We start from the raw sequence: 26,245 nt of genomic DNA, 5'->3' as shown, positions 1-26,245 counted from the left end.
AGGAAGAAGTGCAACCGGCACCTCCAACCCAAGTTCGAGCAATGATTCAAAGGGATCATCCCGTCGATCAAATTCTGGGTGACATTAGCAAGGGAGTAACTACTCGATCTCGATTAGTTAATTTTTGTGAGCATTACTCCTTTGTCTCTTCTATTGAGCCTTTCAGGGTAGAAGAGGCCTTGCTAGATCCGGACTGGGTGTTGGCCATGCAAGAGGAGTTAAACAATTTCAAGCGCAATGAAGTTTGGACACTGGTGCCTCGTCCGAAGCAAAATGTTGTGGGAACCAAGTGGGTGTTCCGCAACAAACAGGACGAGCACGGGGTGGTGACGAGAAACAAGGCTCGACTTGTGGCAAAAGGTTATGCCCAAGTCGCAGGTTTGGATTTCGAGGAGACTTTTGCTCCTGTGGCTAGGCTAGAATCAATTCGTATCTTGCTAGCATATGCCGCTCACCATTCTTTCAGGTTGTTTCAAATGGATGTGAAGAGCGCTTTCCTCAACGGGCCAATCAAGGAGGAGGTGTATGTGGAGCAACCCCCTGGCTTCGAGGATGAACGGTACCCCGACCATGTGTGTAAGCTCTCTAAGGCGCTCTATGGACTTAAGCAAGCCCCAAGAGCATGGTATGAATGCCTTAGAGATTTCTTAATTGCTAATGCTTTCAAGGTTGGGAAAGCCGATCCAACTCTTTTTACTAAGACTTGTAATGGTGATTTGTTTGTGTGCCAAATTTATGTCGATGACATAATATTTGGTTCTACTAACCAAAAGTCTTGTGAAGAGTTTAGCAGGGTGATGACGCAGAAATTCGAGATGTCGATGATGGGCGAGTTGAACTACTTCCTTGGGTTCCAAGTGAAGCAACTCAAGGACGGCACCTTCATCTCCCAAACGAAGTACACGCAAGATCTGCTAAAGCGGTTTGGGATGAAGGACGCCAAGCCCGCAAAGACTCCGATGGGGACCGACGGACACACCGACCTCAACAAAGGAGGTAAGTCCGTTGATCAAAAAGCATTCCGGTCAATGATAGGTTCTTTGCTTTACTTATGTGCTAGTAGACCGGATATTATGCTTAGCGTATGCATGTGTGCTAGATTTCAATCCGATCCTAAGGAGTGTCACTTAGTGGCGGTGAAGCGAATTCTTAGATATTTGGTTGCTACGCCTTGCTTCGGGCTCTGGTATCCAAAGGGGTCTACCTTTGACTTAGTTGGATACTCTGACTCCGACTATGCTGGATGTAAGGTCGATAGGAAGAGTACATCGGGGACGTGCCAATTCTTAGGAAGGTCCCTGGTGTCATGGAACTCTAAGAAACAAACCTCCGTTGCCCTATCCACCGCTGAGGCCGAGTATGTTGCCGCAGGACAGTGTTGCGCGCAACTACTTTGGATGAGGCAAACCCTCAGGGACTTTGGCTACAATCTGAGCAAAGTCCCACTCCTATGTGACAATGAGAGTGCTATCCGCATGGCGGAGAATCCTGTTGAACACAGCCGCACAAAGCACATAGACATCCGGCATCACTTTTTGAGAGACCACCAGCAAAAGGGAGATATCGAAGTGTTTCATGTTAGCACCGAGAACCAGCTAGCCGATATCTTCACTAAGCCTCTAGATGAGAAGACCTTTTGCAGGTTGCGTAGTGAGCTAAATGTCTTAGATTCGCGGAACCTGGATTGAATTGTAGCATACATGTAGTTATGCTTTTGATCATGTTCCTTTTTGCATTTTGTTGCTTATTGTGGTGCTCAAGTTGTACAAACACTCCCTGGACCTCACAAGTCCGTTGCAAAGTGATGCACATGTTTAGGGGGAGATGTGTTACAACTTGACCCTTTGAGACTAACCATGTGTTTGAGTTTGATAATTTAGTCTCGAAGGAGGATTGAAAGGGAAAAGGTGGACTTGGACCATGAAAGACTTCCACTGCACTCCGATGAGAGGGTAACTAATTCCAAGTTCATCTCATGAAATCTTATTGCCATTTGCTCTTAATTGAAGACTTTGGTGAGGCAATGGGGTTAACAGGCCAAGATTGATCCCGTTTTGGTGCTTGATGCCAAAGGGGGAGAAAATAAAGGCCAAAGTGATAAATGGATCAGCTACCACTTGAGAGATTTTGAAAATAGTAGAATAGAGTTTTTGTTTTGTCAAAAGCTTTTATTGTCTCTTATTGTCTCTATTTTCAAAAGTTGGCTTCTTGTGGGGAGAAGTGTTGATTATGGGAAAAAGGGGGAGTTTTTGAAATCTTTGATCAATCTCTTTTGGAATGACTCTCTTTATACTACAACATGTGTGTTTGACTTAGAGATAGAGATTTGAGTTTGATTTGCAAAAACAAACCAAGTGGTGGCAAAGGATGATCCATATATGCCAAAATTGAATAAAACTTAAATTTATTTTATTTGAAGTGAGTTTGCACTTGTTCTAGTTGCTTTATGTTGTGTTGGCATAAATCACCAAAAAGGGGGAGATTGAAAGGGAAATGTGCCCTTGGGCCATTTCTATGTATTTTGGTGATTGAGTGCCAACACATGTGCTTAATTGGGAATTTATGTACATGGATGAACAAGGTGAAAATCATGAAGTAAAGGTATGTTTCTAAGCCTTAGTACATTGGTTTTAAGTACTAATATATTTGTCTAAGTGCTAGAAACAGAAAGAAGAAGAATAGAGAAAAGGAGAAGGGACTTGGCTGTGTGCTGCCAAGACCCAGCTCGGTCTGGAGCACCGGACTGTCCGGTGTGCATCGGACAGTGTCCGGTGCGCCAGGCTGGCGCGACTCGAACTGGCCGCTCTCGGGAAATTGGCCGGCGGCGTACGGCTAAAATTCACCGGACTGTCCGGTGTGCACCGGACTGTCCGGTGAGCCAACGGTCGGCCAGGGCCAACGGTCGGCCGCGCAATCCGCGCGGGACACGTGGCCGAGCCAACGGTCGGAAGACGGCACCGGACTGTCCGGTGTGCACCGGACATGTCCGGTGCGTCAACAGCGCCAGATCTGCCAACGGTCTGCAACGGTCGTCTTCGCCGTTTAAGGAAACAAATCGGGCACCGGACAGTGTCCGGTGTGCACCGGACTGTCCGGTGCCCCCGACGACAGAAGGCAAGGATGGCCTTCCGGATTTGCTCTCAACGGCTCCTAGCTGCCTTGGGGCTATAAAAGGAGCCCCTAGGCGCATGGAGGAGATACACAAGCAACCTTTGAGCATTCTTGATCATCCACACTAAGTCTCTGCGCATTCGTTTGTGTTTCTAAGTGATTCGAGCTCTGTTCTAAGTGAGAACTCTGAGATAGTCTTGTGAGCTCGATTCTTGGCCGTGTGTGTGCGCTTTTGCTGTGGATTTGTGTGTGTTGCTTCCCTCCCTTACTCTGTGTTTCATTTGTGATCATATACTTGTAAGGGCAAGAGACTCCAATTTGTGGAGATTCCTTGCAAACGGGATAGTGAAAGGAAAACAAAACACCGTGGTATTCAAGTGGGTCTTTGGACCGCTTGAGAGGGGTTGATTGCAACCCTCGTCCGTTGGGACGCCACAACGTGGAGTAGGCAAGCGTTGGTCTTGGCCGAACCACGGGATAAAACCACTGTGTCACTCTGTGCTTGATTCTCTTGTGGTACTGTGTTTTGTTGAGACTTCACCTTAGCCACTTGGCAATAATCGTGCTAACACTTAACAAGTTTTTGTGGCTTAAGTTTGAAGTTTTTACAGGATCACCTATTCACCCCCCCCTCTAGGTGCTCTCACCAAGGACATAAGCACAATGGAGAGAACGTCTTTATGAGAAGGTACAAAAGGGTAAAACCACTTCCTTTCATTCAAACCTGTACCTAAATCTTCCTCCTATATACACTCTTTGCATATCTTGTATAAAAGGAAGAGAAAGCATGACCTTTGCGTTTATCCCTGCTTCATACCTAGTTTAACCTCTTAAAATTTCACTCATGCATTATTACATCTTTGCTAAAACTAGATGAAGTAATTCTATTGTCAAAGAGCTTAAAGCTTAACCTTGTAACGAGGATAAGCTACCTTTGTTCCAAAGGTGGATGGTCCTTAAGTCTCTTTGAAATCCTTAAAGGAAAATGCTTAGAATGTTTGCAACATGCTTTCATAAGTGCATAAACTCTCTTGAGCATCACTCATATACTATGACACAATGCACTTCACTTTCTCTATGATATAGACTTGTTCTCATTAACCTAATTATGTGCACCTGGCATTTAAGGCCAAAATATGTATTCCTCTCAAGGCACATATGTAGGGGGAGAAATCTATATTATATAGAACTATGATCATGCTTAATTGACATATCTCTTGATCATATCTCTTTCATTTTGGTACAAATGCATATATCCTATTATTCCCGTACCATGACTACGACTAATATGTTTCCAAGTATATTACTATGCTAAGTCGTAGATTGAAAGGGAAATGGAGTCTTCGGCGAAAACAAAGGCTTCCACTCCGTATATCATACTTCGCCATCACTCCAAGCAACTCTCTATTCTTTGAGGGAGAAATGAGCATCAAAGAAAAGGACTTCGTCTTTGAAGAGAGTAGGAGCCCAAAGCTAAAAGACCGGACTTCGCCTTTGGTATAATCTTAACTCATTTATTTATGCCCAAAGGGGAAGATAGCACTTCGAGGGCTCTAATGATTCCGTTTTTGGCGATTCATGCCAAAAAGGGGGAGAAATGAGCCCAAAGCAAAAGGACCGCACCACCACCACTAAAACTTAGTGATTTCCAAAAGTATTTATCATTTGGTATCCTATTGTGTTCAAAAGGGGGAGAAAGTAGTATTTCAAAAATGGTATATCAAAACCCTCTTGAACACTAAGAGGTGGATCTCTTTTAAGGGAAGTTTTGTTAAGTCAAAAGAAAAGCATTTGAAACAGGGGGAGAAAATTTCAAATCTTAAAAAAATGCTTTGCAAACTCTTATTCATTTACCTTTGACTATTTGCAAAAGATCTTTGAAATGGATTTACAAAAGGGATTTGCAAAAACAAAACATGTGGTGCAAACGTGGTCCAAAATGTTACATAAGAAAGAAACATTCCTTGCATATCTTGTAAGTAGTTATATTGGCTCAATTCCAAGCAACCTTTACACTTACATCATGCAAACTAGTTCAATTATGCACTTCTCTATTTGCTTTGGTTTGTGTTGGCATCAATCACCAAAAAGGGGGAGATTGAAAGGGAATTAGGCTTACACCTAGTTCCTAAATAATTTTGGTGGTTGAATTGCCCAACACAAATAATTGGACTAACTAGTTTGCCCAAGTGTATAGATTATACAGGTGTAAAAGGTTCACACTCAGCCAATAAAAAGACCAAGTTTTGGATTCAATAAAGGAGCAATGGGGCAACCGAGGGCTCCCCTGGTCTGGCGCACCGGACTGTCCGGTGTGCCACCGGACAGTGAACAGTACCTGTCCGGTGCACCAGGGGACTCAGACTCAAACTCTTCGCCCTCGGGAATTCTCGGAAGCCGGCGCGCTATAATTCACCGGACTGTCCGGTGTGCACCGGACATGTCCGGTGCTCCAAGGAAGCGCGGTCTCCAGAACTCGCCAGCCTCGGGTTCGCACGGCAGCCGCTCCGCTAAAATTCACCGGACTGTCCGGTGTGCACCGGACTGTCCGGTGTGCCAGCGGAGCAACGGTCATCTTCGCGCCAACGGTCGACTCTGACAGTAAACAGTGCAGAACAGTACACGCGGCAGAAGTCAGAGCAGAGGATCAGAGAGGCACCGGACTGTCCGGTGTGCACCGGACTGTCCGGTGCCACATAAGGACAAAGCCTCCAACGGTCGACCAGCTCCAATCTCAACGGATAGGATGACATGGCAGGGGCACCGGACATGTCCGGTGTGCACCGGACTGTCCGGTGCGCCCATCGCCAGCAGCTTCTCCAACGGCTACAAAATTGGATGTTGGCTATAAATACCACCCCAACCGGCCACTTCAATGTGTGGGAGTCCAAGCAACATTCTAAGTCATCTAGTTGACACACTCAAGCCCTCCCAACCACCTATATTCATTGATCCATCATATACACAAGATTTAGTCCACTACACCCAATACAAGTGCCACAAAAGAGAGAGCAAGCAATTGAGAGCTACTCAATTGAGTTTAGCCCTAGCGCCTTGTGAGACTCATTGAGAGATAGTGTGCGCTACATCTTTGTGTTCATTTGCGCGTGGAGTTTTTGACTCCCATTCGAACTTCCTCCAAAGTGTTGGGGGCTTGTAAAAGCTAGCAAGAGACACCAAAGATTGTGGTGGTCCTTGTGGGATCGAGAGTGATCCTTGAGAAGAAGAAGAGCTCGCCGATCCTTGTGTGATCGGGAGAGAGGGAAAGGGTTGAAAAAGACCCGTCCTTAAGTGGACTCCTCAACGGGGACTAGGCCTTCGAGGGCCGAACCTCGGTAAAACAAATCACCTGTGTTCATTGTGCTTTTGCTTGTGATTTGTTTGCTTTCTCTTACTCTAAGTTCTCTTGCACTATTCTTTGCTCATATCATTTGGTGTTGCTTCAAGTTAAAATATCATTTAAGTGAAGCAACACTCCGCAAGAAAAGAACTTGAGTTAGTGCTCTTTTTCATCTAAGCTTTCTTGCTTTGTTATCATAGAATTATTAGTTGTATTGATTTATCACTTCCGCATTATTTGAAAGCTATACTTTTTACTAGCAAGAACTTAGTTTTTATACTCCGATAATTGTTCATCTTGTTCTAACCACTAATCAAAGGATCTAGTTGGGGGATAAAGTTTTAATTTTCAGGTTTCGCCTATCCACCCCCCCTCTAGGCGACTTTCAATATGATCTGCTGCATACCTGCTCTAAGTAAGATAGAAAAGAATATCTAGCATAATATTATGGAAGCGACTAACAAACAAAATTTCAGTAGTCATATCATACCTGTTTCTTAAGCTTGCTTAGACCATGAATGTGAGAAAGAGCATCAACAGCAATGAGCAAAGCAATCAATCCCTGTGAAACTCAAAATTATCCCTGGCAAATAAATAATATGAATAGGACAATCACATACAGTTAGCAAACTAGCAACTTACAGATATGGGAGAATCTGAACCAAGACTACGGTCCCGAAAAAATGATGCAGAGTCTTGAGACGCAATAGCCAATATTAAAGGTTTCGGATGCCCTGTAGATCCGTTTTTAAGTGGCGGTAATGAAGTCCATACACTGCCCTTCGAGTATGAGTATTCAAACAATGATATAACATATAAAAACTAAATATAGAGGTATGACACTCTGTAGGTGCATATAGTAGCTTCAGACAGATAATTTTGAACTTTACTGTATTAGCGTATAGTGTACATGATTATGCAACTTGCAAACTATCTCTAAGGAGAAAAAACACACCTGTGTCCACCTAAGGGCAAGCATGATTGTTCTTTGAGGCAGGATGCTGAATCATGTGTTTGAGCTTTGGTTGTCTGAAGTTCATGTCGATTAGAAAAATAGTTGTCGGGGACCATAATTAGGGGTACCCTCAAGGCTCCTAATTCTCAGCTGGTAACCCCCATCAGCATAAAGATGCAAAGGCCTAATGGGCGCGACTAAGTCAGGGATCAGTCCATTCGAGCGACTCAATCACGCCTCGCCCGAGCCTAGCCTCGGACAAGGGCAGCCGACCCCGGAGGATTTCCGTCTCGCCCGAGGCCCCCCTCCAACGGCGAACATATTTCCGGCTCGCCCGAGGCCCTGCCTTCGCTAAGAAGCAACCCTGACCAAATCGCCGCACCAACCGACCAAATCGCAGGAGCATTTAATGCAAAGGTGGCCTGACACCTTTATCCTGACACGCGCCCCCCAGCCGGCAGAGCCGAAGCGACCGCCGTCACTTCGCCGCTCCACTGACCGGCCTGACAGAAGGACAGCGCCGCCTGCGCCACTCCGACTGCGGTGCCACTTGACAGAGTGAGACTGACAGGCAGTCAGGCCCTGCCGAAGGCACCATAGGAAGCCCCGCTTCGCCCGACCCAGGGCTCGGACTCGGGCTCAGCCCCGGAAGACGGCGAACTCCGCTCCGCCCGACCCAGGGCTCGGACTCGGGCTAAGTCCCGGAAGACGGTGAACTCCGCTCCGCCCGACCCAGGGCTCGGACTTGGGCTCGGCCCTAGAAGACGGCGAACTCCGCTCCGCCCGACCCAGGGCTCGGACTCGGGCTAAGTCCCGGAAGACGGCGAACTCCGCTCCGCCCGACCCAGGGCTCGGACTCGGGCTAAGTCCCGGAAGACGGCGAACTCCGCTCCGCCTGACCCAGGGCTCAGACTTGGGCTCGGCCCCAGAAGACGACGAACTCCGCTCGGCCCGACCCAGGGCTCGAACTTGGGCTCTGCCCTAAAAGACGACGAACTCCGCCTCGCCCGACCCAGGGGCTCGGACCCGACCTCGGCCACGGAAGACAGACTCGACCTCGGCCTCGGAGGAGCTTCCACATCGCCCAACCTAGGTCGCAGACCAGCCACGTCAACAGGAGGCGCCATCATCGCCCTACCCCGAGCTGACTCGGGACGCAGGAAACAAGACCGGTGTCCCATCTGGCTCGCTCCGCCAGATAGGCAATGATGGCGCCCCGCATACTCTGTGACGACGGCGGCTCTCAGCCCCCTTACGGAAGCAAGAGGACGTCAGCAAGGACTCAACCGCTCCGACAGCTGTCCCTCCACCAGGCTCCATCGCTCCTCCGATGGCCACGACATCACACCAGCTGGGTGCCAAAATCTCTTCGGCTGCCACAACGGCATGTACTTAGGGCGCTAGCTCTCCTCCGCTAGACACGTAGCACTCTGCTACACCCCCCATTGTACACCTGGATCCTCTCCTTACGCCTATAAAAGGAAGGACCAGGGCCCTCTTAGAGAGGGTTGGCCGCGCGAGGACGAGGACGAGGCAGGCGCTCGCTTGGAGCCGCTCGCTCCCTCTCCCGCGTGGACGCTTGTAACCCCCTACTGCAAGCGCACCCGACCTGGGCGCGGGACGAACACGAAGGCCGCGGGATTCCCACCTCTCTCACGCCGGTCTCCGGCCGCCTCGCTCTCCCCCCTTCGCGCTCACCCTCGCGCTCGACCCATCTGGGCTGGGGCACGCGGCGACATTCACTCGTCGGCCCAGGGACCCCCCAGTCTCGAAACGCCGACAGTTGGCGCGCCAGGTAGGGGCCTGCTACGTGTTGACGAACAGCTTCCCGTCAAGCTCCAGATGGGCAGTCTCCAGCAACCTCTCCAACCCGGGACGGTGCTCCGTTTCGGGAGTCTTGAGTTCATGTCCTTCGACGGCAGCTACGACATGATACTCCTTCCACCGTCGCGTGACAACGACAATGGCGGCCGACAGCCCGCCCGCCGGTGGTGGAATCGACGACGTCTTCCCCGCGTGGTGGAAGAACAACCTTCGAGCTCATCCCAACCTATTCCCCGCCGACGGAGGGGAAGGCAGGGCAACCAAGGCCAAGCAGGAGGCAGCGCCTCGTCGGCTGTCGAGCGAGTCGACAACGCCGGCACCCCAACGGGGGGCGCACCAGGTATCGACTTCGCGCTTGAGACGAAGACGAGCGCCGTCTCCCCGCGACACGCCAATCCCGAGCAAGCGGACGACGCCAGCGCGCTCGCGAAAAGCTTGCTGGACGTCACCCTTGTACCTGAGACGACGGTGCAATCAGTCCCCGACGTGACTTTATCGCCGCTCGTCGACCAAGAGGTACCGACCGATTCCCATCCCACGTCATTTGGATTCAGCCTCAACCCGTCTAGCAACCTCGCTTTGGCGGGCGCTCTCGTAGAGGCGAGTCCAAACCCTCTGGGGTTTCACATGCGGTCGCCTTGGGACCGGCTGACGGACGTCTCGACCTACGGGCCCTCTGGGTCCGAGGAAGATGACGAGCCCAGCATCTGCTGGGACTTCTCTGGACTTGGCAACCCCAGTGCCATGCGGGACTTCATGACCGCATGTGACTACTGCCTCTCAGACTGTTCCGACGGTAGCCGCAGCCTCGGCGACGAGGACTGCGGCCCAAGCCGCGAATGTTTCCACGTCGATCTAGGGGGTCCCTCCGAAGGCAATCATCTCGGCATGCCGGAGGACGGTGACCTCCCTAGGCCGGCGCCCCGCGTTGACATCCCCCGGGAGCTAGCTGTGGTCCCCGTTCAGGCGGGGGGCCATGACCCACAGCTCGAGCAAATCCGCGGGGTGTAGGCCAGGCTCGACGAGGGAGCAGGAGCGCTTGAGCCGATCCGCCGGGACGTCGGGCAGGCATGGGCGGGCCAACCCCCGGCCGGAGAAATACGTCATCTGCCCTAGGGCTTCCAGCACCGCGTCGCCGACGACGTCAGGGTCAGGCCACCACCCGCATCTAGTGGGGTCGGCCAGAACCTGGCTGCAGCAGCGATGCTTCTCCGCGCGATGCCGGAGCCATCAACCACCGAGGGCCGGCGAATCCAGGGGGATCTCAAGAATCTCCTGGAAGGCGCTGCGGTCCGACGGGCCGAGAGCTCTGCCTCCCGAAGGCAGGGGTACCCCTCGGAACCTCATGCCGCGACTTCCCGATTCATGCGGGAAGCCTCGGTCTACACCGGGCGCACGCGCAACACCGCGCCTGCGGCCCCGGGCCGCCTCGGCAACAAGCACCATCACCGCGACCGTCGGGCCCACCTCGACGAGAGGGTGCGCCGAGGCTACCACCCTAGGCGTGGGGGACGCTATGACAGCGGGGAGGATCGGAGTCCCTCGCCCGAGCCACCCAGTACGCAGGCCTTCAGCCGGGCCATCCGACGGGCACCGTTCCCGACCCGGTTCCGACCCCCGACTACTATCACAAAGTACTCGGGGGAGACGAGACCGGAACTGTGGCTCGCGAACTACAGTCTGGCCTGCCAACTGGGTGGAACGGACGATGACAACCTCGTCATCCGCAACCTCCCCCTGTTCCTCTCCGACACAGCTCGCGCCTGGTTGGAGCACCTGCCTCCGGGGCAGATCTCCAACTGGGACGACCTAGTCCAAGCCTTCGCCGGCAATTTCCAGGGCACGTACGTGCGCCCCGAGAATTCCTGGGATCTTCGAAGCTGCCGGCAGCAGCCGGGAGAGTCCCTCCGGGACTACATCCGGCGATTCTCGAAGCAGCGCACCGAGCTGCCCAACATCACCGACTCGGATGTCATCGGCGCGTTCCTCGCCGGCACCACCTGCCGCGACCTGGTGAGCAAGTTGGGTCGCAAGACCCCCACCAGGGCGAGCGAGCTGATGGACATCGCCACCAAGTTCGCCTCCGGCCAGGAGGCGGTCGAGGCTATCTTCCGAAAGGACAAGCAGCCCCAGGGCCGCCCATCGGAAGATGCTCCCGAGGCGTCGACTCAGCGCGGCGCCAAGAAGAAAGGCAAGAAGAAGTCGCAAGCGAAACGCGACGCCGCCGACGCGGACCTTGTCGCCGCCGCCGAGTACAAGAACCCTCGGAAACCCCCCCGGAGGTGCCAACCTCTTCGACAAGATGCTCAAGGAGCCGTGCCCCTATCATCAGGGGCCCGTCAAGCACACCCTTGAGGAGTGTGTCATGCTTCGGCGCCACTTCCACAGGGCCGGGCCTCCCGCGGAGGGTGGCAGGGCCCGCAACGACGACAAGAAGGAAGATCACCAAACAGGAGAGTTCCCCGAGGTCCGCGACTGCTTCATGATCTACGGTGGGCAAGCGGCGAATGCCTCGGCTCGGCACCGCAAACAAGAGCGTCGGGAGGTCTGCTCAGTGAAGGTGGTGGCGCCAGTCTACCTAGACTGGTCCGACAAGCCCATCACCTTCGACCAAGCCGACCACCCCGACTACGTGCCGAGCCCGGAGAAATACCCGCTCGTCGTCGACCCCGTCATCGGCGACGTCAGGCTCACCAAGGTCCTCATGGACGGAGGCAGCAGCCTCAACATCATCTACGCCGAGACCCTCGGGCTCCTGCGCGTCGATCTGTCCTCCGTCCGAGCAGGCGCTGCGCCCTTCCATGGGATCATTCCCGGGAAGCGCGTCCAGCCCCTCGGACGACTCGACCTTCCCGTCTGCTTCGGAACACCCTCCAACTTCCGAAGGGAGACCCTGACGTTCGAGGTGGTCGGGTTCCGAGGAACCTACCACGCGGTACTGGGAAGGCCATGCTACGCGAAGTTCATGGCCGTCCCCAACTACACCTACCTGAAGCTCAAGATGTCGGGCCCCAACGGGGTCATCACCGTCGGCCCCACGTACAAACACGCGTTCGAATGCGACGTGGAGTGCGTGGAGTACGCCGAGGCCCTCGCCGAGTCCGAGGCCCTCATCGCCGACCTGGAAAGCCTCTCTAAGGAGGTGCCAGACGTGAAACGTCATGCCGGCAACTTTGAGCCAGTGGAGACGGTTAAGGCCGTCCCCCTCGACCCCAGCGGCGACGCCTCCAAGCAGATCCGGATCGGCTCCGGGCTCGATCCCAAATAGGAAGCAGTGCTCGTCGACTTTCTCCGCGCGAACGCCGACGTCTTCGCGTGGAGTCCCTCGGACATGCCCGGCATACCGAGGGATGTCGCCGAGCACTCGCTGGACATTCGAGCCGGAGCCCGACCCGTCAACCAGCCTCTGCGCCGATTCGACGAAGAGAAGCGCAGAGCCATAGGCGAGGAGATCCACAAGCTAATGGCGGCAGGGTTCATCAAAGAGGTATTCCATCCTGAATGGCTTGCCAACCCTGTGCTTGTGAGAAAGAAAGGGGGGAAATGGCGGATGTGTGTAGACTACACTGGTCTCAACAAAGCATGTCCGAAGGTTCCCTACCCTCTGCCTCGCATCGATCAAATCGTGGATTCCACTGCTGGGTGCGAAACCCTGTCTTTCCTCGATGCCTACTCAGGGTATCATCAAATTAGGATGAAAAGTCCGACCAGCTCGTGACTTCTTTCATCACGCCCTTCGGCATGTACTGCTATGTCACCATGCCGTTCGGCTTGAGGAATGCGGGCGCGACGTACCAGCGGTGCATGAACCATGTGTTCGGCGAACACATCGGCCGCACGGTCGAGGCCTACGTCGATGACATCGTAGTCAAGACGAGGAAAGCTTCCGACCTCCTTTCCGACCTTGAAGTGACATTCTGATGCCTCAAGGCGAAATGCGTCAAGCTCAATCCCGAGAAGTGTGTCTTCGGGGTGCCCCAAGGCATGCTCTTGGGGTTCATCGTCTCCGAACGGGGCATCGAAGCCAACCCGGAGAAGATCGCAGCCATCACCAGCATGGGGCCCATCAAGGACTTGAAAGGCGTACAGAGGGTCATGGGATGTCTCGCGGCTCTGAGCCGTTTCATCTCACGCCTCGGCGAAAGAGGTCTACCTCTGTACCGCCTCTTAAGGAAGGCCGAGTGCTTCACTTGGACCCCCGAGGCCGAGGAAGCTCTCAGGAACTTGAAGGCGCTCCTCACAAAGGCGCCTATCTTGGTGCCTCCAGCTGCCGGAGAAGCCCTCTTGGTCTACGTCGCCGCGACCACTCAGGTGGTTAGCGCCGTGATTGTGGTCGAGAGGCAAGAAGAGGGGCATACATTGCCCGTTCAGAGGCCAGTTTACTTCGTCAGCGAGGTACTGTCCGAAACCAAGGTCCGCTACCCACAAGTTCAGAAGCTGCTGTATGCAGTGATCCTGGCACGGCGGAAGTTGCGACACTACTTCGAGTCTCATCCGGTAACTGTGGTGTCATCCTTCCCCCTGGGGGAGATCATCCAGTGCCGAGAGGCCTCGGGTAGGATTGCAAAGTGGGCGGTGGAAATCATGGGCGAGACAATCTCGTTCGCCCCTCGGAAGGCCATCAAGTCCCAGGTTTTGGCGGACTTCGTGGCCGAATGGGTCGACACCCAGCTACCGACGGCTCCGATCCAACCGGAGCTCTGGACCATGTTTTTCGACGGGTCGCTGATGAAGACGGGAGCCGGCGCAGGCCTACTCTTCATCTCGCCCCTCGGGAAACACCTACGCTATGTGCTACGCCTCCATTTCCCGGCGTCCAACAATGTGGCTGAGTATGAGGCTCTGGTCAACGGGTGGCGGATCGCCATCGAGCTAGGGGTCCGGCGCCTCGACGCCCGCGGTGACTCGCAGCTCGTCATCGACCAAGTCATGAAGAACTCCCACTGCCGCGACCCGAAGATGGAGGCCTACTGCGATGAGGTTCGGCGCTTGGAGGACAAGTTCTGCGGGCTCGAGCTCAACCACATCGCTCGGCGCTACAACGAGACTGCGGATGAACTGGCTAAAATAGCCTCGGGGCGAACAACGGTTCCCCCAGACGTCTTCTCCCGGGATCTGCACCAACCTTCCGTCAAGATCGACGACACGCCCGAGCCTGAGGTGCCCTCGGCCCAGTCCGAGGTACCCTCGGCCCAGCCCGAGGTACCCCCGGCACAGCCCGAGGCACCCTCAGCTCGGCCCGAGGCGACCTCGGTTCAGCCCGAGGTACCCTCGGCCCCCGAGGGTGAGGCACTGCGCGTCGAGGAGGAGCGAAGCGGGGCCGCGCCTGATCGAAACTGGCAGACCCCGTACCTGCAATATCTCCACCAAGGAGAGCTACCCCTCGACCGAGCCGAGGCTCGGCGGGTGGCGCAGCGCGCCAAGTCGTCTGTCTTGCTGGGCGATGAGAAGGAGCTCTACCACCGCAGCCCCTCAGGCATCCTCCAGCGATGCATCTCCGTCACCGAAGGTCAGGAACTCCTGCGAGAGATACACTCGGGGGCTTACGGCCATCACGCAGCGCCTCGAGCCTTTGTCGGGAATGCTTTCCGACAAGGCTTCTACTGGCCGACGGCGGTGGCCGACGCCACTAGAATTGTCCGCACCTGCGAAGGGTGTCAATTCTACGCGAGGCAGACCCACCTGCCCGCTCAGGCTCTGCAGACGATACCCATCACCTGGCCTTTCGCTGTGTGGGGTCTGGATCTCGTCGGCCCCTTGCAGAAGGCACCCGGGGGCTACACGCACCTACTGGTCGCCATCGACAAATTCTCCAAGTGGATCGAGGTCCGACCCCTGAATAGCATCAGGTCCGAGCAGGCGGTGGCGTTCTTCACCAACATCATCCATCGCTTCGGGGTCCCGAACTCCATCATCACCGACAACGGCACCCAGTTCACCGGCAAAAAGTTCTTGGACTTCTGCGAGGATCACCGCATCCGAGTGGACTGGGCCGCCGTGGCTCATCCCATGTCAAATGGGCAAGTAGAGCGTGCCAACGGCATGATTCTACAAGGGCTCAAGCCTCGGATCTACAACGACCTCAACAAGTTCGGCAAGCGATGGATGAAGGGACTCCCCTCGGTGGTCTGGAGCCTGAGGACAACGCCGAGCCGAGCCACGGGTTTCACGCCGTTCTTCCTAGTCTACGAGGCCGAGGCCGTCTTGCCCACAAACCTGGAATACGGCTCCCCGAGGACGAGGGCCTACAACGATCAAAGCAACCAAGCTAGCCGAGAAGACTCGCTGGACCAGCTGGAAGAGGCTCGGGACAAGGCCTTACTACACTCGGCGCGGTACCAGCAGTCCCTGCGACGCTACCACGCCCGAGGGGTCCGGTCCCGAGACCTCCAGGTGGGCGACCTGGTGCTTCGGCTGCGACAAGACGCCCGAGGGAGGCACAAGCTCACGCCCCCCTGGGAGGGACCGTTCGTCATCGCCAAGGTTCTGAAACCCGGAACGTACAAGCTGGCCAACAGTCAAGGCGAGGTCTACGGCAACGCTTGGAACATCCAATAGCTACGTCGCTTCTACCCTTAAGATGTTTTCAAGTTGTTCATATACCTCGCACCCACACAAAGTTTAGTCATCAAGGAAGGGTCGGCCTCGCCTCGGCAAAGCCCGACCCTCCCTCGGGGGCTAAAAGGGGGGGGGGAACCCCCTCTGCGTTGAAATTTTCCTCGAAAAAAGATCTCTTCTGCCAGAATATCTTTCGTGCTTTTTGACTACTTCGAAAAGTGGATCCTGAAAACGACGGAGTACACGTAAGCAGCCAAGGCTGACCGAGCCGAGGGACTCCTACGCCTCCGGGATACGGATACCTCACTCATCACCTTCTGCGATAAGTAACTCACGTTCGGATAAGTTATTTCGCGGACCGAACAAGTCTTCACGTTCGGAAGTTCTTCTGCCGAAGCGATCCTTCGAGCCTTCTCGACTGAGTCGGTGACAGAGCCTCATGGACGGGTAAAAGTGCGCGTAAGCGGCAAGGCCGACCGAGCCGAGGGACTCCTACGCCTCCGGGATACGGATACCTCACTCATCACCTTCCGCGAGAAGCAACTCTCGCTCGCACAAACATCCCTGTTACCGACAAAAAAGTCCAGATACTCGAAACAAGAGGAAAAGAGACGCAACTTTACAACACAGCGAGGGTGTGTGTTCTGGCCTCGGCGGCCGCAGGAGACACACGCTACAAGACAATCTGATCCTGCAGGCTCGGGTCTTGATGCTGGAAGGGGGCAGCAGCACCCTCGGCATCGACGACACCTTCGGCGAGGTTCGACCTAGCCTCGGACGACAACGCGGTCCGAGGATCTCCGCTCTAAAGGACGACGTCATCACCACGCCCGGGCAATCGCTGCCAGGGTCTTCTCCGGGAATCCGGCCCGAGCAGGCGGCTCGGCCGGTCGCCCCGGGGCCTCGGCCAGCCGTCCACCGAGGGCGCCAGCACGACCCGAGGCGTCGGCTGGTCAACTCCAGCGTCGGTCCCGCTAACGGACGACCCGGCTAGGCTCCGGCCAACCAGGTTTCATTTTCGAGCCAACTCTGCCCCTGTTCATGTTGATATCGCTACCCCTGGCCTTGGCTCATCCAAGAGCGGCCAAGGGGTCCCTTTAACTAAGCTAGAGGAGCCTCGGACAACAAGGCCGATCGAGCCGAGGGACTCCTACGCCTCCGGGATACGGATACCTCACTCGTCACCTTGACACGGGGCGACTCACGCTTGGTGAAGCGGTTCAGACAACCAACAGGCGAGTCTTAGTGCTCGAAAATGAGGAAAAAACACGGCTCCGTGCCAAAATTACATACATGTTCAGGCCTCGACAGCCACAATGAACAAAAACACTGGCATTCAGAGTGCCATTACAAACAGAACTCCGGTTCCACCTCCGCAGGTACGAACAACCCCACTCGATGGGGGAGGGCCTGCGGAGCAACAGAAGACTGACGGGCGGCTCGCCGCCGCCCGCTCTGACAGCAACAACAACGACCCCCGCTCCGGGTGGCCGAACTGCAGCAGCGCAGGCCTCAGGGTGGGCGCTGCTGCAATCTTGCCCTCGCCCACGCCGACGCTCGAGGGGCGAGGACAAGTACAAAGAGCCGGAGGCCCGAAGCGCGGATGGTGGCGGTGATCCCGTCGGCGACGGGGACTTCTCGAGCCGCCTCCACCTCGGCACCGACGACAGGGGCCGTCAGCCCTCCGGCAGATCCCCACTCAGATCCTCCCGGACGAGTGGGGCACCGACCTCCGCGCGGAGGCGCCATACCGGTGCAAAGGCAGGACCGCCCAGAACACGAACGCCGCCCTAGCAGCGCGCGACATCTTGGGCGGTCCTCCCGTGCACACGGCGCGGCAGCCGCCTTCCGGCAGGAGGGGCCACCGGGAGCCAAGCCGACGAGCTCGACACGCTGGGGCTGACGACGCCCGCTGTCGACCAGCCCCGCGTTGTCGAAGTCCGACCCGCCCGCAGGGCCAGCGAGCGCCCTCTCCCTCGAACACCACAGGAGAGGGTGACCCACGAACCCGCGCAGGAGGTAGAGCCCCGGCTCGCCTCGCTCCCCGCCCCAGCGAGGATGACATACACCCTCGACGCTGAGGGCGGGATCGAGATCACAGCCCGGCTTGCCTCTCCCCATCCAGGAGCTAGAGGTCACCGTCTTGGGTGACCACCAGTGGAGGGGTGCAACCGGGCTGTGTGATGAAAATCCTTGAAGCCGAACGATGGCTGAAAGGTACCAACTCCCGCGGAGTTGCGTTCCCCCGACGACAAGGCAGAAATACGGCGGGTATCCTCCATCTGGGGGCTTGGAAGGTGGAAAGACACGATGCATAAGGGAGCACGAAGACATGGTCGCCTTCCAAGGGGGTCACCCTCCTTTTAAAGGCGACTATCCCTACTTGCGTCCCCAGCCGTCACGGGCTGAGTCTTCTCCAACATGCTCCAAGGCCCTCCCCTGCGGCACGGGGGCTGGGTCCCACATGTCATGCAAGCCGGCTCAGAGCAGAAGAAGCCAAACCGCCGTGCGCGGTGCGCACAACCGCCCAGCGGTTACAAGTGACCCTCCACTTTTGCCCAGACCAACGAGCGAAAGGGGCGGGCAGCCATGCAGGCGGCATGCAACCGCGCCAAGTGGGCGTGCTTCTCCGATTCCCAACACGCCCAGCATGGAGGCCCAGGCCCACGTGTCATGCAACCGGCGCGCCGAATGCTTCGTGCATGCAACTGCACCGCCACTTGCGCCACCACCGCGCCTCCTCGATTGTGGAACCAATACCGCGACTCGAGGCGACCCAGCGCACGACCCAGCAGCGCCAGCCTGGCGCGACGGTCAGTGCAGCCAAAAATGGGCCGACAGTAATGACGGTGGCAGGCGGGCGGGAGCAGCGGTCACGTCGTCAGCCCAGCTCACGTCCCATCCGGGGGCAGCGAGAGAACCCTCTCTCACGGCGTGAAGACAACGCGCCCGTGTTCTGTTCCTCGAACGGCTCACGCACGCGCAACGGCCGCCCCGCGAACCACTCGCCCCGTCGCATTAACTCCGCGACGGGACAGGCGGCGCCTCTCGCAGGAGAAGCAGGCGACGCTTCGCCTTCGCCATAATAACCGCGCCAAAAAAGGTACGCCGCGTCGTTCAATTTCGTATCCTTTTCCTTTTTTCCTCTTTCTCTCTCTTGCAACAGGGACCGAGAAAGGGGGATACCCCGAAAAGGATCCTTCCCCGTGAAGGAACCAGGCTCCGAGCCTCCCTACTGATCAGAGGTTCGAAGGCTGGCCCCCCGGAAGGGTTCGACAGCCGCCTCAGATCGTGTGGGCCCTACACCCACTACTGGTCAGAGGTTCGAAGGCCGACCCCTCGGAAGGGTTCCACGGCCGCCTCAGGCTACTCGGGCTCCGCGCCCATTACTTATCAGGGGTTCGAAGGCTGGCCCCCGAAGGGTTCACAGCCGCCCCAGACGCCGAGCGAGGGATGACCATGGGTACGTTCGATACATAACCAAGGCTCGGGCTGCGCTCCCGAGGTACCCTAGGACATTTCCGAGACCAGCGGGAACGATCTTGTAACGGAATCCCATTGGAGGGAGGCATCGAGCCCTCGGACCCCGTCGCCAGGGGACCGGGTCCGGCAGATCACCCGCAGGTACTTTTGGGCGTGCCTCTAGGCCCCTAGCCGACCCCTAACGAACGGGGCACGGACGTCCACTCGGATTACCCGCTTGCAGCTCACCGGAGACACCATGTTCGGCGCCCATCGAGGGCAACATGGCGCTTTCCCCCTCTCCTTACGGAAAGGCGACGCAGGGGCGTATGTAAAAAAGCCGAGTCTATCCCTGATCGCCCTCTCGCCCTGTGCAGAGGCTCAGGGGCTGCTCTCGCAAACCCGGCTCCGGCCGAACCGTTGACAGCGTCAACATACCAGCCCGAGAACTTGGGACCCGACCGTACACCCGGGCTACGGCCAGCTCGCATGAGGGAACAACCAGACTAGCCGAAGCATTACGCAAGGCATTAAGACCTCGAAGGAGTAAAACCACTCCTCCGAGGCCTCGGGGGCTACACCCGGCGGGTGCGCTCGCGCGCACCCACCGGAACAAAATGCAACCGAGAAAGGCTGGTCCCCTTGCAAAAAAGTGCGACGAAAGCCTCCAAGCGAGTGCTAACACTCCCTTCGAGGCTCGGGGGCTACTGTCGGGGACCATAATTTGGGGTACCCTCAAGGCTCCTAATTCTCAGCTGGTAACCCCCATCAGCATAAAGCTGCAAAGGCCTGATGGGCGCGACTAAGTCAGGGATCAGTCCATTTGAGTGACTCGATCACGCCTCGCCCGAGCCTAGCCTCGGACAAGGGCAGCCGACCCCGGAGGATTTCCGTCTCGCCCGAGGCCCCCCTCCAACGGCGAACATATTTCCGGCTCGCCCGAGGCCCTGCCTTCGCTAAGAAGCAACCCTGACCAAATCGCCGCACCAACCGACCAAATCGCAGGAGCATTTAATGCAAAGGTGGCCTGACACCTTTATCCTGACGCGCGCCCCCAGCCGGCAGAGCCGAAGCGACCGCCATCACTTCGCCGCTCCACTGACCGGCCTGACAGAAGGACAACGCCGTCTGTGCCACTCCGACTGCGGTGCCACTTGACAGAGTGAGACTGACAGGCAGTCAGGCCCTGCCGAAGGCACCATAGGAAGCTCCGCTTCGCCCGACCCAGGGCTCGGACTCGGGCTCAGCCCCGGAAGACGGCGAACTCCGCTCCGCCCGACCCAGGGCTCGGACTCGGGCTAAGTCCCGGAAGACGGCGAACTCCGCTCCGCCCGACCCAAGGCTCGGACTTGGGCTCGGCCCCAGAAGACGGCGAACTCCGCTCCGCCCGACCTAGGGCTCGGACTCGGGCTAAGTCCCGGAAGACGACGAACTCCGCTCCGCCCGACCCAGGGCTCGGACTCGGGCTAAGTCCCGGAAGACGGTGAACTCCGCTCCGCCCGACCCAGGGCTCGGACTTGGGCTCGGCCCCAGAAGACGACGAACTCCACTCCGCCCGACCCAGGGCTCGGACTTGGGCTCTGCCCTAAAAGACGACGAACTCCGCCTCGCCCGACCCAGGGGCTCGGACCCGACCTCGGCCACAGAAGACAGACTCGACCTCGGCCTCAGAGGAGCTTCCACATCGCCCAACCTAGGGCGCAGACCAGCCACGTCAACAGGAGGCGCCATCATCGCCCTACCCCGAGCTGACTCAGGCCGCAGGAAACAAGACCGGTGTCCCATCTGGCTCGCTCCGCCAGATAGGCAATGATGGCGCCCCGCATACTCTGTGACGACGGCGGCTCTCAGCCCCCTTACGGAAGCAAGAGGACGTCAATAAGGACCCAACCGCTCCGACAGCTGTCCCTCCGCCAGGCTCCATCGCTCCTCCGACGGCCACGACATCACACCAGCTGGGTGCCAAAATCTCTCCGGCTGCCACAACGGCATGTACTTAGGGCGCTAGCTCTCCTCCGCTAGACACGTAGCACTCTGCTACACCCCACATTGTACACCTGGATCCTCTCCTTACGCCTATAAAAGGAAGGACCAGGGCCCTCTTAGAGAGGGTTGGCCGCGCGAGGACGAGGACGAGGCAGGCGCTCGCTTGGAGCCGCTCGCTCCCTCTCCCGCGTGGACGCTTGTAACCCCCTACTGCAAGCGCACCCGACCTGGGCGCGGGACGAACACGAAGGCCGCGAGATTCCCACCTCTCTCATGCCGGTCTCCGGCCGCCTCGCTCTCCCCCCTTCGCGCTCGCCCTCGCGCTCGACCCATCTGGGCTGGGGCACGCGGCGACATTCACTCGTTGGCCCAGGGACCCCCCGGTCTCGAAACGCCGACAATAGTAGTCCCAATTGATCAAAGGTCATGCTTCTGTTGTCAATAAGAGTATGCGACATAATAAGGACTAAAAAGGAATCCAAACCTGCATAACAAGGTTGAATTCTGCAACATTTGATTTATATCCATTGCCAGTCTTCTCAATTTTTTTCTGAAATCTTTTATTTATAGTCATCATCAATATATAAATGTGGTACAAGAGATTAGACAAACAGAACTTTGAAAATAAAAAAGTATGCAACAAAAATGAAGGAAAACTACCTTTTGAAGAGTGTTTGTACTCTCTTCTGAAAGTAGAAATACAGGAAAATTATATTTGTTCCACATGATACCTGATCCCTACATGATAATAGAGTAACTAAGGCACATTCAACACAAAATTTAACTTTTACATTGCAAAGAAGCAGCAAGTTTGACTCTTGAGAGGGTGGCATCAGTGTAACGAAGCCTGTTTTACTTACAGCAGGATTCCAATCATGGCTGTGATTTGAGTAGGGTGCAAAATCATCTTTTGGAAATTTTCTATCAGGAGACAACTCTATATACATGAAAAAAATACAGTACATCCTTAGGGATCATCATGCAAAAAAATGCAAATAACACAAGAAAATAGAGATGCTAGTTCAGAATAGTGACCTTGTAAGTCATTGTTGACACCATTTGACTCAACCAATACACCAGTCACCTTCTGGTGAAGTTCTGGATCATTGGATACCCTGGATAATAGCACCAAATATTATTGTTATTTGTTAACATCTCTTAACACCCCAAAGGTTATATGACTTTTCAAGGAAAAAAGCTTAACTTCCTTCGGTTAGTACCAAGGCAAAAGGGCAAACTTCAACACCTCACATTTCACAAGCACATATAAACTCAAAAATATGTGAATAATTGCAGTTGTGCTTCCATGTACCTCAGAAAGAAATCTGACATCTGATCTAAGGAAAGGAGAATAGTAGATGGTTGAACCAATTGATCACTGCCTTTTCTAAGTCTTACAATTGGTGCAATGACCTTCTCACTTCCAGGATCTAACAGCATAAAAGTCATTTTAATAACCAGTTATTCTTAATGGCATGGGGTGGTTAGCTTTAGTAATGGCAGAAGATGGAAGACTAGATACATGTAGAGTGCAGACTCACTAGAACAGCCAATTTCACCAGAAAGATTCAACAGCCTCACACAAGGGAAGCTTTCAACGTTTAGGTACATTGCCTTCACAAGCTCTGGAACCGATTCCAATGTGGCACCATCTCCTATAAAATGAAATTGCAATAGCAACATCCAGTTACAGTAGAATTGGCGTGCAGAGAAATATGAAGAGCTAACGAGCAGCCATATGCCCAAACAAGTCACTCTTACCTCCCAGATACTGAGAATTAGGTAAAATACACCAAAATCATAACTAGAGTCCGCCCTGTGAGAACACACAAACGTAACTGTATAGAAGACACAAACGTAACTGTCTGTGTTGAATTTATTGTCAAAATAACAGAAAAAAGAATTTATATAACACATACCGCTCACTCTTGGAAGAGACCTATAGTAAGTCAATGCACCTGATTCAGGCACATTATACAATCATACAGAACCATCATCACACGCAAGAGCCAGTCGCTGGAAATCATTCACATGATATGAAGATATTGTGTTGGTAGAACCATCTTCATCCTCAGAGTTGTCACCATCATCAATGTTACTTAAGTCAGAATCGCTGTAGTCATTTTGGTCTGGATGGCCATTGACAACAAACTCTGAGCTATTATTTTCAGTATTTTTAGCATCAACTGAAGGCTCCATTGCCATTTGCCAGATTGGAATTCCAACAGTATCTAGAACAATCTACAAAAGAGAACAACAAACTAACTATAATTATATCCATGAACCTAAAATTGATATCACATTGCAACGAAACGAGAAAAGATATAAGGAGACCGATGAAGATCAAATGGTGAAACCTAATATGAAATCTAAGTGCCATCACTAGTGATTCAATACACCCGATAGGTTATGGACTATTATTGCACTATACAAACATAATGACAACCTGCTCATACACCAATTACCAGCTTTATGCATATCCCAACATCTAAGAGTTCGGAATTGACAATTCCACGAGAAAATCGAGTGTAAGCATGCGAAGAGAGACACCTTTTGCTGCAGGTAGAATAGATCCCATTCACAAACCGACCCATCAACGTTGGACGAGAGCAGCCGGCCGGTCGCTTCACCTCCTCTTCGCCCCCACACCAGTGATGTGACCCTCGACTCGTCGTTCCCCTGTATAGTCTGCACCCAAGCAAACACCCAATCAGGCCAGAGACAATCCTTAGACTCCTCACAGGACACAGCAGGGCTATGGGAAGCATACGAGTTGGTTGTGCCAGCCGACGGAGCCCGGGGAGACGAGCCAGAGCTCGAGTGAGCCGTCTTCACGCGCGGCGGCGACCTGGGAGGCGCAAGGAGAGGCGGCGAGCGCGACGATAGGGGAGGGGCGATGACGCTTTTTTGTTGCGGCGACACGGTGGGCGGGAATGAGGCAGCAGGTGAGAGAGAGAGTCACGCGTGGGTGGGTTAGGGGATTTAGGTTTTTTTGATTAAGTTCGACGGTGTCCATATGGCCCACGAACTTAACTTAAGAACGTGGGTACCCACGTTCCTAACTCGTTAAGTTCGACGGTTTTAGCCAGGGCGCACGAATTTAAATTAAGAACGTCGGTACCCGCGTTCTTAACATAACCCATGAACTTAACTCAAGTAAGAACGTCGGTATCCACGTTCTTAATTTTACCCACGAACATTTATCAGTTTCTTGTAGTGGTAGCCGCTCAGCCTGGTCCCGTACCGTGAGCCTGCATACTCCACCGCCCTGCGGCAGGTGTCTTAATACTTGAAGCCACCATCTAGGGGGTTTGGACACACAACTTGGCTTCCCAGGCTAAAATCCTGCGTACATATGTTATTACATTTTGCTCTCAAGCAAGTGTTGTTACATTCCCTTACAAGCGGGATCCTAGCTCCATTTTTGCAGGAATGGACTACGCTGCACCAGCAAGAGCCACGCTGGAAGCTGGTTCCGGACAGCCCACCAACGACGGTGACCACCTCTGCACCAGCAGCGACAACGATCTCTGCTCCGAGCGGCTCGCCAACAGCAGCGATCACCTCAGGGTGAGCGCTGCTACGAATAGGTCCTCGCCCTGTCCTCCTACGGGGGGTGACAGTGAGGCCATTAAAGCCAAAGGGCCAGAGGTCCGGCGGTAGGTGGCACTGACGGTCCCGCCAGCGGAGGCAACCACCTCTGCAGTGGATAGCCTCACCAGCGGAGGCGACCACATCAGCCCCACCGGTGGCAGCGACCACCTCTGCACCGATGGGCAGCGGCTGCACCAGCACGCACGAAGAGGTCTTCGCTCCTGTCCTCACTGCGGGAGTGAGGACAAGACCATCCAAGAACGCCGCCGCCGCCCCCGCGGCGTACGACGTCTTGTACGATCTCTCGGTGCGACCGGTGGCGCGGGAGAAGTCGTGGATGTGGCCAACCCGCGCACGGCGCGACCGTCGCCCGTGCGGTGGACGGGCAGCCACGCTTCGCCCCAGCGGTAAGAGGCAGCGCCGGAGGCGGCACCAGAGCCACCTAGTCCGGGGAGCCAGACATACGGCAGCTGACGGCACCACAGACGGCCGGCCCCGCGTATCCGGAGTTTGCCTCCCCCGCAAAGCCGGCGAACGCCCTTCTCCCCCGAATGCTGGAGGAAGAAGCGGACTGCTAGCCCACACGGAAGGCGAAGCTCCCACTCGACTTGCCCTCCTCCCCAGCACGGATGATGAACATCCTTGAAGCTGAGGGCAGGGGGAGGCCGCAGCACGGCTCGCTTTTCTCCACCACAAGGCTGGTAGTCATCCTTGAGGATGACCACCGGCCGAAGGTTACGATCGGGATACGTGATGAAAATCCTTGAAGCCGAATGATAGTGGAAGGATGACAACTCCCATGGGGTTGCACCCCTCCAACAGCAGCAAGAAGAAGACAAGACCGACAACACCACCATGAGCACGCGCTCTCCAACGGTGAAGTCGCCGAAAGGGACGACCTTGACACGGATCCCTCCAGAAAACACCGGCGCACCCCATCTAGAGGCCCGGAAGGCGAAAGGGCGCGATGGTTGCAAGAGGAGCGAGGCATGTCTACTGGCCAGGAGATCGACCCCTTTTTAAAGGCAAATTCCCCCACTCGCACCCCTGAAGCGTCACGGGTGAAGTCTCCCCTAGCGTGCACCAAGGATCACACCTTATGACACAGGGGCCAGGCCCCACATGTCATACGGACTAACCCTAAGAAGGAGCGTGCAACTGCTCTGCGGTTACACACCCCTTCATTTTTGGGGCAACCAGCGGTTAGGGAGGCCAACCGCCGTGCAAGGGGCATGCAACCGCCCCGCGGTTAAGCGCCCCTTCATCTTCGTCGTATCCAGCGATCAAAGAGGCGAACCGTCACGCAAGAAGCGTACAACCGTCCCACGGCTGTGCGCCCCCTCAGCTCCGCTGCAACTGGCGGTCCAACTCGGGGGGCCTAGGCCCACATGTCATGCAACCGGCGCGCCGGTTAC

The 26,245-nt window shown here is 55.3% G+C and overlaps 1 protein-coding gene across 1 annotated transcript in view; it reads right to left on the bottom strand.

The window, feature by feature from the left end:
- Window positions 1-24,252, bottom strand: part of LOC103631541 (nicastrin) — a 35,789-nt gene extending 11,537 nt beyond the window's left edge. Inside the window, exons 1-13 of the mRNA XM_020540143.1 lie at window positions 24,007-24,252; window positions 23,787-23,924; window positions 23,297-23,477; window positions 23,156-23,194; window positions 22,778-22,891; window positions 22,549-22,666; window positions 22,255-22,351; window positions 22,097-22,173; window positions 21,897-21,974; window positions 21,721-21,793; window positions 7,407-7,480; window positions 7,094-7,226; window positions 6,942-7,013 (exon numbers count right to left, since the gene is read on the bottom strand). Coding sequence (XP_020395732.1) covers window positions 6,942-7,013; window positions 7,094-7,226; window positions 7,407-7,480; window positions 21,721-21,793; window positions 21,897-21,974; window positions 22,097-22,173; window positions 22,255-22,351; window positions 22,549-22,666; window positions 22,778-22,891; window positions 23,156-23,194; window positions 23,297-23,477; window positions 23,787-23,924; window positions 24,007-24,252 — 1,440 coding nt within the window. The remainder of the gene's footprint in view (window positions 1-6,941; window positions 7,014-7,093; window positions 7,227-7,406; window positions 7,481-21,720; window positions 21,794-21,896; window positions 21,975-22,096; window positions 22,174-22,254; window positions 22,352-22,548; window positions 22,667-22,777; window positions 22,892-23,155; window positions 23,195-23,296; window positions 23,478-23,786; window positions 23,925-24,006) is intronic.
- Between the last annotated feature and the right edge of the window lie 1,993 nt (window positions 24,253-26,245).

This window comes from Zea mays, chromosome 6 (genome assembly GCF_902167145.1).
Source record: "Zea mays cultivar B73 chromosome 6, Zm-B73-REFERENCE-NAM-5.0, whole genome shotgun sequence".
NCBI classification, from domain to species: Eukaryota; Viridiplantae; Streptophyta; class Magnoliopsida; order Poales; family Poaceae; genus Zea; species Zea mays.
Note: the sequence above shows the minus strand (reverse complement) of the source record. Positions and strands in the feature narration are given on the sequence as shown.